This window comes from Callithrix jacchus, chromosome 12 (assembly GCF_049354715.1).
Source record: "Callithrix jacchus isolate 240 chromosome 12, calJac240_pri, whole genome shotgun sequence".
Classification (NCBI taxonomy): Eukaryota; Metazoa; Chordata; class Mammalia; order Primates; family Cebidae; genus Callithrix; species Callithrix jacchus.
The window spans coordinates 108,049,937-108,067,410 of NC_133513.1; the positions used below are offsets into that span (position 1 = coordinate 108,049,937).

The following is a 17,474-nucleotide window of genomic DNA, read 5'->3' on the forward strand; positions in this document are numbered from 1 at the left end:
TCCTCCTTAAGTCACTGCTGAGGTATTTGTAAACCAAACCAACATTTATATTTTATTCACCGAGGGAAGAACAAAGCGTCTGCTAATAGAAGCAGTGGAAAAAGCACAGCACTTTAGAGGCCTCTTGTCTAAAGCTCAGTTCATTACTCCTAACCTGCCATTGACCAATATTTTAACCTTTTTTTGAGTCACTCTTTCTCATCTGCAAAATGGGGTTAATGGAGGATTTCATCTGAAAGTGGGGATAAGAGACATGTAAAGAACTGACGCGGAATAAACACGAGCTGAATCCTAATGATAATATTTTGATTGTGTAGTTAGTTACAACAAACTTTTCTTTCTTGTTTTCTTTTTGTTCAGTGAGAAATGCCTTTGGTGGATTTCGAATTCTTTTACAGCCTGCTTGCTCTTTGGTGGGACTCCAGCAACACTGCCGTATCTCGAAGATATATGGCTGCAATGTGTTTGGCTTCCTTTCTCAAGGGGGTCAAATAAAAAGGCAGCTGTCTAGAAAAGGCACAAAAGTACAAAGCAAAAAACTCAGAATATGCCATCCAGTCTTGGAAAGTCATCTGAAGAAGAAAAAGTGCTGCTGAGGAAGGAAAACGGCTCTTTTCTGGGCATCACTTCTGCTCTTCTGAAAAAAAGCCCCGATGCTGCAATATTTTTCAAGGCAGATCGTCCCAGATGGAGGAGGGAGCATTGACAAGCAGAAAAGGAGAGACGTGGGGTTCCGAGGCAGCGTCTGCAAAGGGTGGAGCGCGCGGGGCTTGGAGCCTCGCAGTTCTTTGTTGGGGGCGGGGGTCTCATTTCCGAGGCAGCAATGGCTCCCCCTCCAAGGTCCCTCCACGGAGACCGTCCAGCGCCTCTCGCAGTCCCCAATCCCCGCCCCTCCCAGCCCTCTCTGAACCCACAACGTGGTCGGACTGCGGTGCCTTTAAGGCTTTTGCCTGCTGCACATGCTCAGCTCTTTGTGTGTTGGAGTTTTTCTCTTTTAAAAGAAAAAGAAGAAATAGGCAGGAGGATAGGGCGGAGGAAGGGAGAAGCGCTAGGGAAAAAGCGCTGCACTTTTGCAGCTGCGGACAGCCGTTGAAGGGCTTCTTTTCTCCTGAAGCTGCGAGGCCCATGTCGGTCTCTCATTTGTGGGGCTCCGCGGGTGCGGGTTGCGGGTGGGGCCGGGGTCCGGGGCGGGCCGGGGGAGGGGGAGACCAGCACGCGGGCCACACCTGGGGGGCCGGTATCTCCTCAGCGCGCCGGCCAGGCTGGGTGGGCGAGCGCGCGGGGGGCGTCCCGGGCCCTGTCAGGGGCGGGGCGAGACCAAGACGCCGGGCTTGTTGGGGGGAGCGTGGGCGCGCTCGAGGGCAGGGGGCGGCCCCACGCATCGTGGGCTCACGGCGCTGCCGCCGCGGTCGGCTCTAGGCGCCAGAGACAGAATGGCTGCCCGGGTTCCACTGGCTGCAGGGCCGGCAAGGCGGGGCTGACTGCCGCCTCCCTGAGCGCCCCCTTCCGCTTGGGCGCGCCCACTTCGGGGCTCCCGCTCCTCCCCCGCCCTCCCGGGCGCGCGGCGCTCTGAGCCCAGGCAGTTGGCGCGGGCCGCAGGCGAGGCGGGGCCGCGCGCGGGGTCCCCTCCTCCTCCCGGTCAGGTCCCCTCAGGAGCGCCGGGCGCTGTCTGCGCCGCCGGCTCCCCGCCTCCGTCCGGACCCGGGACGCCGCGGCTGTGGGGTCGGCCCGCTAAGGACAAGGTCAGGAGACTGGGCGGCGATGCCCGAGTGCGACTGGAGGCAGCCAAGCGGAGACGACGGCGGTTGGGCTCTGCCCCTCTTGACCGGGCAGCGGGACTGGGACAGGCGCCGGTGAGGAGGAGGAGAAGCGGCGGCGGCGAGGTTTTCTGCGGCCGGAATTCCCGTCAGCAGCATCTCTTGTCAGAGCCAGCGAGCGCAGCCTCGCGGGGCAGGGGCACTGGGGAAGATGGAGATGGGGGGCCAGGCCCATACTGGTCCCCCGCAGCCGGCGGCTCCGGGGCTGTGGAGGGCTCGGCCGGCGGGCGGCGGGGGCGCCTCCTCCTGGCTGCTGGACGGGAACAGCTGGCTGCTGTGCTATGGCTTCCTCTACCTGGCGCTCTACGCGCAGGTGTCCCAGTCTAAGCCGTGCGAGAGGACCGGCTCCTGCTTCTCGGGCCGCTGTGTCAACTCTACCTGCCTCTGCGACCCGGGCTGGGTGGGGGACCAGTGCCAGCACTGCCAGGGCAGGTTCAAGTAAGTGCCTTCTTCGGACCCCGAACCTCCAGCCCAGACTTGCTCGCGGCCTCCCCCCGCCGCGGCCTCGGATTCCCAGGCCGGTAGCGAACCGCAGCGCGCGGCGGGAGCGGGCGGGAGTGGGTCCCGAGCCGCGCCCCCTCCAGCCCCGCGACGCCCCGGGGGCGCTTGGGCCCGCGCGGAGCGCTGACTGACGAGGAGCAAAGCCTTTATTGAGCGTTCCAGATGTCCGCAGCGACTTCTGATCTGCTGCTCAACACGAACGTTTTCAGTCAGTTACGATGCCCAGCACCGTTTTCTTAGGATAATATTTAAAAATCAGAAATTATTTAGGTCACTCATGAAATACATGCACATTGTGAAAAATTCAAATACAAAAGTGTAAAGGTTCAAAGCTATGATCTACCAGTGCCTCCCATCCTCCTCTTCTCTCTAGAGGTGACCCCTACTAAAATTTATTTAGTCATCATAGTGATCTCAATAAGTAGAGTTTATGATGGGCTCGCTAAGTGCCAAACACTTAGCAAACACTTCTAAAGCACTTTACGTCGATTTACTCATTTATTCCTTACAACTACTCTCTCAGTTGCTAGAATTATTATGCTGGATTTGCGGAGAGAAATCGAGGCGATACATTTAAGTAAGTTGCCCAAGATTACACAGTAGTAGGGACCGAGTTATGATTCCAAATCAGCTGGCACATCTGGAGCCAGTATACATTCCAGAATTTGTACTTTTTAACGAATTTGCTAGCACAATCTTGCATTGAGACATAGGAAAGTGACTTTAGGTTAGATAGAAGGATGAAATACCCAGACGTTTTTATGTGGTGAGGATAATGGATTTTTTTCTAATCGGTTAATTCAGTATTAGCTATTGTGCGGGAACATCGCTTTGGCTTTTCTGAAGCACAAGGAGCCTAAAGAGTTTGCTTCGCTAAGGTTAAGGTACTTTCTTTGTGTTGGTTGATGTTTATTACATTCCTGCCTGAAATAAGCAATGGGTAAGTGTGGGGGAGTAGCAAATAAGTCAGTTAACTTTGGGGCAGGCTTCTAACAACGTGTAGATAACGGTCATTAAGAACGACAGCTTCTTAGTCTTATAGATACTTAGTATGACGTTTACTGGCTGGTTTGTGGCTCTGAGATTACATTGAATATTGTAGATTACTGATATTGTCAGGCTGATAGCCAAAATCTAGGTGAAATTTCTCTTGGGCTCTAAGGCAAAGTTAAGACTGTGGTTCACCTTATTAATGTAGTCTGGGGCAATTTCCTGGAGTTTAAACACAGTATATTTTCCTTTTTTTTTTTTTTTTTTTATAGTAATGTAGTTTTACAAAGACTTTTTGAAAAAAATCAGAAGAGGTGCATTTAAAAGTTTAAAAAGTGTTTCAAGATGTTGTTTGTTAGCAGTTTTCTTTTTACTTGTGTTCTTAAACTTTTGCTATGACAGTAGCATTCAGCGTCTTTACCTAGCAAGAGAGAATTTGGAACATATAAACTGGTAGTCAACAGTGAAAAAGCCTCATCCATTCTTTACATTTTTCTTACATAAATAGGGGGATTGCCTAATTTATATGTAATTTAGGGATATTGGCCTTTGTGAGGGAGGATTTGCTCCGTTTGTCTAAAGAGGATAAAAATTGCTGTAGTCCTGAGAAGCTCATATTTATAATAAATTTTAAAGTAGTGGAACTTGTTAATCAGCTGAATCAGCAGCCTGTGACCTCGCTAGCAGACGTTGTCCTAGTTAAAAAGATCACAGAACAAGTTAAAACTAGCTTAAATAACATTGAGAGCTGGTGTTCATAAACAAAATACGTTAGTGAGTAAAAGAAGAATAGATATTTGGTGTAGATACTGTAAAAAAAACAATAAATTCTGAGCTAATCATTGAGTATTCATCATTTCCTTGGAAGCTGTTATTTCCTAGGACTTATTGTACTCTGTTGAGTAAATGCTTTTGCATTTCTCTGTGGAATACAAGCTATTAATTAGAGTAAATATAACTGGTGTAACTGTCTGTTTTATTATGTATACTCTTAGGGATAAAGAAAACATTGGTATTTAATGTTAAAGATAGGGATTATATTTAGTAGAAAAAAATTATTGGTAAAGTACATGCAAATAAACCTATGAAAGGTTTATTTGAAGATAGTAGCTTGTTTTATCTGGCATCTGAGGTAATAACAGTGGGAAAGACTAGAAAATCTTGCTTCACTAATTATCTTGAAAATCTTTTTCTAAAAACTGAAGGATAGGAACCTTACAAACAGACATCAAAAATGATTGATCAATCTTGGTAAGCAGGTGTCAAAATTAATTGGTTGGTTCCATGGTAACTTAGCTTTTTTTCAACTCCAGGGATTTCACTAGGGAATAAAAGTGTTCTTCAAATGCTTCTTGAGGATAGAAGATTGATAGTTGGGGGAAGAAATGCAGAAGCAAATATAGTATCAAAAGTGCTACTTCAGTTCTCTTAGCATTGATTCGTCTTCTGTTTCCATTTGAAAAGAATAAAACACTCAGAATAACAAGCCATTCCTTCCTTACACAGGTAAAACAAAAGGAACATTGATTTTTCAGCCAGAGCTAGACTAAAGGATTTGGGATAGAAAATAGGAAAATATATTTGAAATACAATAATCAAAGATATAGACTCTAATTCAAGTTGTATTTATTTGAATAGTTCAGTGTAATGTGAAGCAAGAAAACATTTTGCTATAATCTGTTTGAATGACATTCTCTTTTAGAAGGGGATTCTTCAGAATTAATTTTGTAGAGTAGTTGAGATTTATATAAATTTATACAAATATAATGAGTCTAGTCAAATATAAAGGGATATATTTTTACTCCACTTAAGTTAGTCAGACTTGGATATTTCATTTTGCATGTTTAAAATGGAAGTATGCTGGGTGCCGTGGCTCAGGCTTGTAATCCCAGCACTTTGGGAGGCTGAGGTGGGATGATCCCTTGAGCTCAGAAGTTTGAGACCAGCCTGGGCAAGATAGTGAGACCTCATCTCTACAAAAAATATATAAAAAAATAGCCAGGTATGGTGGCGCAAACCTGTGGTCACAGCTACAGGAGGGAGTGAAGCAGAAGTATTGCTTGAGCCCAGGATGTTGAGGCTGCAGTGAGCTATGATCAGGCCACTGTGCTCCAGCCTGGGTGTCAGAGCAGGACTCTTCTCAAAATTTTATATATAAATATATGAAACATTCTGTCTGTGGTGACAGCAAAATGAAGATATAATGATATAATGTCAGGAATTAGGTTGTTATTGCAAACAAAAAGGGACAGAATTAATGTGTAAACTCATCCCCTAAGCTGTTAAAAATATATGCATATGCAAATACATATGTATTTGGAATCCTTTTTACTTGTAGGGAAACTAACAGCAACTGAACTTAAACTGAATGTTCCCTGTCCCCAAGAAGACTTCTTTATTTCAAAGTTATATTGTAATAATTTATATCCATGGATTATTTTTACATTATTAAAGTATACAATCATACAGTAGGAATTTAATTTAAATTGCGTGTTTCTTAGATTCTAAATTGATAACGTAAGTTACTTGTAGTAGCATGGTTTTCAAGAACACATGTCTGGATGATTTGGCCCCTTTAGCTGATTAGACCCACCCCTCCTTTCCTCTGCTCTGACTGATCTTTTAAAATTCCTTGAAAGTGTCACATTCTTTTTGGCCTCAATGCACTTTATACACAGGTACTTCTGTAAACTCTTTCCTCTCTCTTTGGTCTTTGATTGGATGATTACTTATCATCCTTCTAATCTTAGCTTAAATACTAGTTTCTAAAGGAGGCTTGTTTGACTCTTCACACTAGGTTACCCCTTATGTACTACCCTATAGCGCCATTTTTCCTTCTTAGTATTGTGAAAAATGAGGTGTTTAATTATAATTTTGATAGCTATTTTAACAAAATTTTAAAGAGATTTATTGAGGTGTAATTGTTAAAATAAACAGCACAATTTAAAATGTACAATTTATTTATTTAAATTGTACAATTTGATAAGTTTTGTCGTATGTATTTGCAGCTATAACTATCACCACAGTCAGAATCATAAAAATACCAATCACACTAGAAGGTTCCTGTGTGTTTCCTTTGTAAACCTTTCCTCTTCCAGTTGCTTATTCCTGTCCCAGGGCAACCATTGATCTGCTTTCTCTCATTATAGATTTGTTGGTATTTTCTAGAACTTTTTGTAAATAGAATCATGCATTATATACTTCTTTTTTGTCTGGCTTCTTTCATACAGCCTGTTTCTTTTGAGATTAATTCATGGTGTATTAGTTTATTCTACTGCTGAATAGTGTTCCAGTGTCTGGATACACCATAATTTGTTTATCCATTCAACTGCTGATGGACATTTGGATTGTTTCAAATTTTTGGCTGCTCCTTATAAAGCTGCTGTGAAGTTTCACATGGAAGTCTTTACGTCTTTATATGGACATATGCTTTCCTTTCTCTTGGGGAAATATCTGAGAATGGTTGGATCATATGGTAGATATATGTGTAACTTTTAAAGAAACTGACAAACTATTTTCCAAAGTAGTTGTATCATTTATTCCCACCAGCAGTAAGTCTGTATTCTATCTAGTTAATTCACATCCATGACAATACTTGGTATGGTTAGTCTTTTAAATTTTAGTGATTCTAATAGGTGAATGGTATATTATTGGGTTTTAATTTGCATTTCCCTAATGACTAATGATACCGGTTATCTTCTCATGTGCCTATTTGCCATCTGTATATCTTCTTTAATAGGTATCTATTCAAATCTTTTGCATGTTAAAAACATTTTCTTATTGATTTTGTGAGTTATTTACATTTTCTGAATTACTGGCTTCTTATGAGGTATATCATTTGCATATATTTTCTACCAGTCTGGGGCTTGTCTATGAAAACACAATGAAAAGAGAATGAAAACTCTTGACAGTGTTTTTCAAAGAACCTAATTTTTAAATTGATGAATTCCATTTTATCGCTTTTTTCTTTTATGGATTATGCTTTTTATGTTGTACCTAAGAAAACTTTGCCTAGGCTGGGTATCACGGTTTATGTCTGTTATCTCAACGCTTTGGGAGATCAAGGCTGGAGGATCACTTGAGTTTAGGAGTTTGAGACCAGCTTGGGAAACAAGGCAAGACCTTGCTGCTACAAAAACGTTTGAAAAATTGGCTGAGCCGGGGGTATGCACATGAAGCCCAGCTACTTGGAACGCTGAGATGGGAGGATCACATGAATATAGGAATTGGAGGCTGTAGTGAGCTGAGCTGTGATTGTGCCACCGTACTCCAGCCTGGGCAACACAGTAAGACCCTGTCTTTAAAAATTAAAAAAAAAAAAAAAAAAAAAGGAGGGAAAACTGCCTAAACCAATTTGATGAATATTTTCTTTATTTTGTTTTCCTCTAGAAGTTTTATAATTTTAGATTTTACATTTAGATTTGTGGTCCATTTTAAGTTAATTTATATGTATGGAGAGAGGTATGGATCTAAATTCAGTTTTTTGGCATATAGGTATTTGTTTTAGCACTATTTGTTGAGAAGAGTGTTCTTTTTCTATTAAAGTAGCTTTGCACCTTTGTTGAAACCATTCATGTATTTGTGTTATTATTTCTGGACTCTGCTTTGTTTCTTGATCTCTTTGTCTGTTTGTATATCAATACAACAGTGTCTTGATGGTTATTTCATTGTAAGTGTTGAATTCAGGTAGTGTTTTTCAATTTTGTTCTTTTCCAGTTAGTTTGGCTACTCTGAGTCTTTGTATTTCCATACGAATTTTAGAATCAGCTTGTCAGTTTCTATAAAAAGCCTACTAGAATTTTGTTTGGAATTATGTTGAGTCTATAGATCAATTTTGGGGAAAATGAACACCTTATCAAGTTTCCTAACATGGTGTATCTGTTTGTTTCTTTAGTTCTTTAATCTGTCAGCAATGTTTTAAAATTTCTAGTCAATAGGTCTTGCACCTGTTTTGTCAGATTTTTCCCTATGTAGTTAATATTTTTGGATGCTATTGTAAATGGCATTTTTTAAACTTTCAGTTTTGATTGTTGCTATGATACTGAAAAACAACTGATTTTTGTGTTTAATTTTTTATCTTGCAATCCTACCAAACTTAATTATAACTTATAAATATAGATTTTTGTAGATTCCTTGTGGCTTTCTACTTGGATGATTATATTGTTTACAAATAAAGATGTGTTTACTCATTTCTTTGCAATCTAGATGCTGTTGTTTTTTTCTTGCCTTATTTCACAGGCCAGAACCTCTATTACAGTAGAGGTGATGAGAGTGGTCAATCTTATTCATGATTTAACGGAAGATATTTAATCTTTAACAATTAAGTATGATGTCATCTGTAAGTCTGTTTGTTTGTTTCAAGAGGACTTTTATCACACTGAGAAAGTTCCCTTCTATTCCTAGTTTTCCAAGAATTTTTACCAGTGATGGAAACTGGATTGTGTTAAATGCATTTTCTGTGCCCATTGAGAAAATCATATGATTTTTTCAAGTTTGTTAACATAGTGAATTATGTACATAATTTTTGAATGTTAAACCAAACTTACATTTCCTAAGATAAACTTCATCTGAAATGATATGCTTTTCTTTTTATATTAGGTTAGATTTGGTTTGATGAAGTTTTATTTAGAATTTGTGTATCTATGTTCATGAGAGATATTAGTCTGCACTTTTCTTGTAATATAGGACTAGTTTTGGTGACAAGACAATGCTGGACTTATATAATGAGCCCTGTGAGACTCTCCTGATCATTTGCTGAAAGAGTTTTTATGAAATTGGTATTATATCTTCATTATGTGTTTGTTGGAATTCACCATTGAAGCCCTCTAGGCCTGAAGTTTTTTTAAACTCCAAATTCAACTTATTAATATTAATTCAACTTATTTAATATACATAAGGCTATATGGCTAGAATCCTTTAAAATTTATTTGCCAGAATTTGTCTATCTTGGTAAATATTTTTTTGTGCATGTGAAGAGAATGCATGTTCTTCTATTGATGGGTGGAGTATTGTATACATTTCAGTTAGGTCAACTTGATTGTTGGTCTTGTTCAAGTCTTCTACAGCCATTCTGATTTTCTGTCTGTTTTTATCACTTACCGAGACAAGGGTGTCTTCAGTTATAATTTTATATTTACCTCTTTCTCCCTGCAGTCTTTTTTTTTTAAATATATATTTTATTGCATTTTAGGTTTTGGGGTACATGTGATGAGCACACAAGATTGTTGCATAGGTACATATATGGCAGTGTGGTTTGCTGGCTTCCTCCCCATCACCTATATCTGGCATTTCTCCCGATGCTGTCCCTCCTCAACGCCCCACCCCCTACTGTCCCTCCCCTAGTTCCCCCCAACAGACCCCAGTATGTAGTGCTACCCTCCCTGTGTCAGTGTGTTCTCATTGTTCAGCACCCGCCTATGAGTGAGAACATGGGGTGTTTGATTTACTGTTCTTGTGTCAGTTTGCTGAGAATGATGGTTTCCAGGTTCATCCATGTCTCTACAAAGGACACAAACTCATTGTTTTTGATGGCTGCATAGTATTCCATGGTGGATATGTGCCACATTTTCCCTGTCCAGTCTATCATTGATGGGCATTTGGGTTGGTTCCAAGATGTTGCCATTGTAAACAGTGCTGCAATGAACGTTCATGTGCATGTGTCCTTATAATAGAACGATTTATAATCCTTTGGGTGTATACCCAGTAATGGGATTCCTGGGTCAAATGGAATTTCTATTTCTAGGTCCTTGAGGAATTGCCACACTGTCTTCCACAATGGTTGAACTAATTTACACTCCCACCAACAGTGTAAAAGTGTTGCTATTTCTCCACATCCTCTCCAGCATCTGTTGTCTCCAGATTTTTTAGTGATCACCATTCTAACTGGCATGAGATGGTATCTCAATGTAGTTTTGATTTGCATTTCTCTAATGATCAGTGATGATGAGCATTTTTTCATGTTTGTTGGCCTCATGTATGTCTTCTTTTGTAAAGTGTCTGTTCATATCCTTCGCCCACTTTTGAATGGGCTTGTTTGTTTTTTTCTTGTAAATCTGTTTTAGTTCTTTGTAAATTCTGGATATTAGCCCTTTGTCAGATGGGTAGATTGCAAAAATTTTTTTCCCATTCTGTTGGTTAGTGATTCACTTTAATGACTGTTACTTTTGCTGTGCAGAAGCTGTGGAGTTTGATTAGGTCCCATTTGTCTATTTGGCTTTTGTTGCCAATGCTTTTGATGTTTTAGTCATGAAGTCCTTGCCTACTCCTATGTCCTGAATGGTTTTGCCTAGATTTTCTTCTAGAGTCTTTATGGTGTTGGGTCTTATGTTTAAGTCTTTAATCCATCTGGAGTTAGTTTAATGTAAGGTGTCAGGAAGGGGTCCAGTTTCTGCTTTCTGCACATGGCTAGCCAGTTTTCCCAACACCATTTATTAAACAGGGAATCCTTTCCCCATTGCTTGTTTTTGTCAGGTTTGTCAAAGATCAGATGGTTGTAGGTGTGTGGCGTTGCCTCTGAGGCATCTGCTCTGTTCCATTGGTCTATATCTCTGTTTTGGTACTGGTACCATGCTGTTTTGATTACTGTAGCCTTGTAGTATAGTTTCAAGTCTGGTAGTGTGATGCCTCCAGCTTTGTTCTTTTTGCTTAGAATTGACTTGGCTATGTGGGCTCTCTTTTGGTTTCATATGAAGTTTAAGGTGTTTTTTTTCCAGTTCTGTGAAGAAGGTCATTGGTAGTTTGATGGGGATAGTGTTGAATCTGTAAATTACTTTGGGCATGTGGCCATTAAAAATATGGAATGCTTCATGAATTTGTGTGTTATCCTTGTGCAGGGGTCATGTTAATCTTCTCTGTATCATTCCAATGTTAGTAATATGTGCTGCCGAAGCAAGCACCTTCCTGCAGTCTTATCTGTTTCTTCTTCATGTATTTTGAAACTCTGTTATTAGGTACATAAAATTTTGGATTATGTCCTCCTGATAAGTTGAGCCTTTATTATCCAGTGACCATTAAGACTGTCCTTTATTTTTTAATTTGTCTTTGCAGCTTTATTGAAAATTAATTGGACATCTTTATGTATATTTATTTTTTTTACTGTTTCCTATTTCATCAATCCATATATCTATCTTTTGCAAAAATTCCTCACTTACTTTATTAGTGTGTGCATGTGTATATATATTTGAGAAGGAGTCTCACTCTGTTGCCCAGGCTGGAGTGCTGTGGTGCGATCTCGGCTCACTTCCATATCTGCCTTCTGGGTTCAAGCGGTTCTCCTGCCTCAGCCTCTGGAGCAGCTGGGATTACAAGCATGTGCCACCATACCTGGCTAATTTTTGTATTTTTGTTAGAGACAGGGTTTCAACATATTGGCCAGGCTGGTCTCTAACTCCTGGCCTTGGGTGATATGCTCACCTTGGCCTCCAAAAATACTGGGATTAGTATATTTTTACAGTAAATCTTGAGGTTAGATGATGAGATTCCCCCAACTTTATTTTCATTTTTGAAAATTTACTTGGTTATTCTAGTTCATTTTGTTTTTCTTACACATTTTAGAACAGTTTGTCAAAAAAATCTTGCTGGGATTTTTATGGAGATTGTATTGACTTAGCAAATTTTGAGGAGATTGATGTGTAAACAATATTGAATTATCTTGTTCTTCATTGCAGTATGTTTTCTCACCTATTTGGGTTTTCACTGATTTTTTACAACAATTTTTTGTAGTTATCAGATATGGATTCTGTGTATATATTTTTAGATTCCGCGGCCCCCCCCCCGCCAGGACAGAGTCTTGCCCTGTTGCCCAGGCTGGAGTGTAATGGTGTGATCTCTGCTCACTGCAACTGCTTCCTCCCAGGTTCAAGTGATTCTCGTGCCTCAGCCTCCCAAGTAGCTGGGCTTACAAGCACCTGCCATCACGCCCGGCTAATTTTTTTTTGTAGTTTCAGTGGAGACGGGGCTTCACTGTATTGGCCAGACTGGTCTCCAATTCAGGAGCTCAGGGAACCTCGGCCTCCCAAAGTGCTGGGATTACAGGCATGAGCCACTGGACCCGACCATATTTTTAGATTTTATACCAAAATATTTTATGTTCTTTGAGGCTATTGTAATTGGTATTATTTCTTTTAATTTCAGTTTGCAGTTTGTAGACTTTAAAAAATAATAATGAAATACGATGAATGACTTTATGCTCATAAATTTGAAATAAGTGAACCAATTCCGTGTATCATACAAGTTAACAAAAGTCACTAATGAGGAAGTAAATTAAATGAATTTTTCTATGTCTGTTGAATAAAACATACATGAGATATTTTGACACAGGTATACAATCCCTAATAAACACATCAGGTTAAGTAGAGCATTCATCACCTCAAGCATTTATCCTTTCTTTGTGTTATAAACAATTCAAACTAATTGTATTTTTTTTACCCATCAATCATCCCTATTTCCCCCACCCCAATACCTTTCCAAGCCTCAGGTAACCATCCTTCTACTCCCTATCTCCATGAATTCAATTGTTTTAATTTTTAGCTCCCACAGATAACTGAGAACACACGTTTGTCTTTCTGTACCTGGCTTATTTCACGTAATGCAGTGACCTCCAGTTCCATCCGTGTTGATGTGAATGACAGGATCTCATTCTTCTTTATGGCTAAATAGTACTCCTTTGTGTATATGTACCACATTTTATTTATCCATTCATTTGTTGATGGACACTTAGGTTGCTTCCAGATTTTGGCTATTGTAAATAGAGCTGCAGCAAACATTGAAGCACTGCTTCTCTTCTGTATACGAACTCCCTTTCTTTTAGGTTTATACCTAGCAGTGGGATTGCTGAATCATGTGGTAACTCTATTTTTAACTTTTTGAGGGACCTCCAAACTGCTCTACATAGTAGTTATACTAATTTTCATTCCCACCAACAGTGTAAGAGGGTTTTCTTTTCTCCATATCCTCACCAGCATTTGTTTTTGCCTGCCTTTTGGATATGAGCTATTTCACTGGGGTGAGATGATATCTCATTGTAGTTTTTATTTTCATTTCTCCGATGATCAGTGATGTTGAATACCTTTTTATATGTCTTTTGATGTTGGTATGTCTTCTTTTGAGAAATGTCTATTCAAATCTTTTGCACATTTTTGAATTGGATTATTAGTTTTTTCTTATAATATTGTTTGAACTTATATAGTCTGGTTTTTAATCCCTTGTCAGAATGATAGTTTGCGAATATTTTCTTCCATTCTGTGGATTGTCTTTTCATGTTGTTGATTGTTTCTTTTGCTGTGTAGAAGCTTTTTAACTTGATGTGATCCCCTTTATCAATTTTTGCTTTGGTTTCCTGTGCTTGTGGGGTATTACTCAAGAAATTTTTGCCTAGTCCTTGGGTATCCTGGAGAGTTTTCCCAATGTTGTAGTAGTTTCATAGGTTGAGGTCTTAGATTTCTAAATCTTTAGTCCATTTTCATTTGATTTTTATATATGGTGAGAGATAGGGAGATAGGGGTCTAGTTTCATTATTTTTCATATACACATCCAGTTTTCCCAGCACAATTTATTGACAAGACTTTTCCTTTCCCAGTGTATATGCTTGGCACCTTTGTCCATAATGAGTTCACTGTAATATATGGATTTATTCTAGGCTCTCTGTTCTGTACTTGGTTTTTGTGTCTTTTTTTTTTTTTTTTTTTTTAATGTCAACACCATGCTGCTTTGGTTACTATAGCTCTGTAGTACAATTTGAAGTCAGGTAATATGATACTTCAGGTATTGCTCTTTTTGCTCAGAATGGCTTTGGCTATTCTGGGTCTTTTGGGTTCCACATAAATTTTAGGACTATTTTTTCTAGTTCTGTGAAAAATGTCATTGGCATTTTCATAGGGATTGCATTGAATCTGCAGATTGAGTTGGACAGTGGACATTTTAATAATATTGATTCTTCTAATCCATGAACATGAAATATCTTTCCACTTTTTTTGTATCCTCTTCAATTTCTTTCATCAGTGTTTTATAGTTTTCATTTTAGGGATCATTCACTTTGTTCAATTCCTAGGTGTTTAATTTTATATGTAGCTATTGCCAGTGGCATTACTTTCTCAATTTCTTTTTCAGGTTGTTTGCTGTTGGCATAAAGAAATGCTACTGATTTTTGTATGTTGATTTCATATCCTGTTTAACATTACTGAATTTGTTTATCAGTTCTAATAATTTCTCAGTAGAGTCTTTGGGTTTTTCCAAATACAAGATCATATCATCTTCAAACAAAGATAATTTGTCTTCTTTCTTTCTTATTTGGATGCCCTTTACATTTCTCTTGTCTGATTGCTCTAGCTACTGTTTCCAGTACTATATTGAATAACAGCGGTGAAAGTGGGTATCCTAGTGTTCCTGATCTTAGAGGAAAGGCTTTCAGTTTTTCTTCATTCAGCCTGATACTAGCTGTGGGTCTTTAGTATATAGATTTTATTATGTTGAGGCATGTTCTATCTCCAGTTTTTTGAGGGTTTTTGTTATGAAAGGATGTTGAATTTTATCAGATGCTTTTCCAGCATAAAATAAAAGGGTCATATGGTTTTTGTCCTTCATTCTGTTCACGTGATGTATCACATAGATTGATTTTGCATTTGCTGAACCATCCTTGCTTCCCAGGAATATATCTCACTTCATCATGATGAATGATCTTTTTAATGTGTTGTTGAATGTCGTGTGCTAGTATTTTGTTGAGGATTTTTGCATTAGTATTAATCAGGGATGTTGGCCTGTAGTTTTTGTTTTTAAATTATGTGTCTTTGGTTTTGATATCAGGGTAATACTGGCTTTGTATTATGGAATGAGTTTGAAGTATTCCTTCCTCCTCTAATTTTCAGATAAGTTTGAATAGGATTGATATTAGTTTTTCTTTAGTATTAATAGCCACTCTGGCTTTCTTCTGATAATAGTTTGCATGTTGCTCTAGGGTGCCAGCCCCACACACCACCCATGGGTACCCCGAGTTTGGTGGTGACAAAGGAATGAGGAAAAGACTGAGGAAAAGACAGGTTAAGAATGCATAAAGTGGGACCAGGGGGCCAGTGCAAAACTGGAGGCTGCAAAGGCCCCGAGCTCTGATCTTCCACAGTATTTATTAGTTACAATTTCTTTGATCTATAGGGTAGGTAGTGGAGTAATGGTGGGGAGAGGGTGATGTGATGGTGGGGTGAATCAGTGAGCGGGAACTGGAGTATCATTCTAAAGATTGATGACAGTGGCGGTTTTGGAAGTTTCACAAAACAAGAACATGTGGTTATCTTTAGCCTATTATCTATGTGTAGCTGGTAGAATGCGGGCCTAACAAGGAACCTACAAGTCTGGTTACGTTTTAGTGCTACAAAGGGGTTTTGCGTCCTTGAGCACAAGGTTTATTGTAACAGAGCCTAGGTCACCCTGCACCCGGAACATGAGGTATGGAGAAGTTTGCCTCCCCAGAGGCCTCCTGCAGTTTGCCGTGGTTTGTATTTCCAGTTTATGTGTTACTTATAAGAAATTTATATAGGTACTCTGTAAGTCCTTTCTCCTTTGCTGCTTCCTCCAACATGTTGTTATCTTTTGTTTTTACTTGGAAAGAATAGTGTATAGTTTTTTAAATGATTGAATCTAACAATCTGTCTTTTTATTTTTATTTTTTTGAGCTATTTACATGTAGTGTATTTTTATATTTTCTAGCATTCCATTTTAAATTTCTGTTGGCCTTCTGGGTATGTGTGTTGGTATTATTATTTTAGTGGTTATTTGATGGTGCTAATGATAACAATATGCATGCCTAACTTTTTATAGTCTATTCAGAGTTAATATTGTATTACTTTTGGTCAAATTTAGAAGTTTTAGAACCATAAAGTTTCATTTATCCTCCTTTGCTGACCTTTGCTATAATTGTCATATTTATCACATATACATATATGGCAAACTCTATCAGAAAAAGTTATAAATTTTGCTTTTAACAGTCATACATATTTTATAGAACCCAAGTGGAGAAAAATAATCTCATTTTCTCAGATATTTACTCTTTATTTTGTTCTTTGTTGATTTCTGAAGATATAAATTTCCACCAGTATCCTTTCCCTTCAGTTTGAAGGACTTTCTTTTCATTTCTTCTAAAGCACAACTTCTACTGATACATTTTCTTAGTTTCCCTTGATCTAAGAATATCTTTATTTTGTCTTCTTTCCTCAAGGATGTTTTTGCTGGTATAGAATTCTGGATTGATACCTTCTTTTCTTTCAGCATTAAAAAAATGTTTTATGATTCTTTTCTGATTTCCATTGTTTCTGATGGGAAATCTGCAATCATTCAAATTGTTTTCCCTCTCTGTATAATATAATTGATTTCTAACTGCTTTCAAGACTTTTTGACATCTTTTGTTTTCAGCATTTCAGATTATGTTATATTTGGGTGTTGTTTTTAAACTTTATCTCATTTAGGGTTTGTTACACTTCTGGAATCTATATTTTTATCTTTCAGCAAATATGGGATTTATAAAAAAACATGATTTTTTCAGATATATACATTTTTGCACTAGTCTTTTTCACCCCTCTGTCTGAAATTTGAGGGACACTAATATGGGCTTTTGATTAAGCTCCATAGGTCTTTGAAGCTCTGTTCTTTTTGTTTGTTTTCTCAATCTGTTTCTTGCTTCACATTGGATAATGTCTATTGAATTATCATCAGGCTTACTAACTGTTACCTCTCTCATCTCCATTCAGCTTTTGAACCCATTCAGTCATTTTCTAATTTAAGATGTGGTATGTTTCAGTCCTAACATTTTTATTTTATTCTTTTTAATGATTTATTTTCTCTGTTGAGAACTTTGCTTTCCTGTTATTTTAATTGTCTTTTATCTCCTGGAGCCTAGTTATAATCATTAATCCTTTTGATGATTTTAATTTTTGGGGTTCTTAGAATTGGTACCCACTGATAAAATTTGCTACATTTCTCTTGTTCTTTGTATGTTGAGTAATTTTGGATTGATTATAAATGTTTTATGAGTGTTACATTGTTTGGATTCTAGGCCCTGTTATTATCTGGAAAGTGTTGCTTGCTTATTTATTTAAATATATTTATACATATATATTTATATACATATATATACATATACATATAATAAATTATATATGTATATATATATGCATATATATA

The 17,474-nt window shown here is 38.6% G+C and overlaps 1 protein-coding gene and 1 non-coding gene across 14 annotated transcripts in view; one reads left to right on the forward strand and one right to left on the reverse strand.

Annotated features, from left to right (window-relative positions):
* The first annotated feature begins 1,577 nt into the window (after positions 1–1,577).
* The window catches only part of ATRNL1 (attractin like 1), an 839,028-nt gene continuing 823,131 nt past the window's right edge, over positions 1,578–17,474 (forward strand). For all 13 annotated transcript variants that reach the window (XR_013525132.1, XR_013525133.1, XR_013525131.1 and 10 more), the window contains exon 1: positions 1,578–2,255. Coding sequence is in view for 10 of the 13 variants with exons in the window: in XM_035269198.3 (XP_035125089.1) it covers positions 1,969–2,255 (287 nt within the window). In the remaining 3 variants the exon portion in view is untranslated. The remainder of the gene's footprint in view (positions 2,256–17,474) is intronic.
* On the reverse strand, positions 11,096–11,203 carry LOC118146490 (U6 spliceosomal RNA). The gene has a single exon (XR_004732350.1). It is a non-coding gene; the product is annotated as a U6 spliceosomal RNA (small nuclear RNA).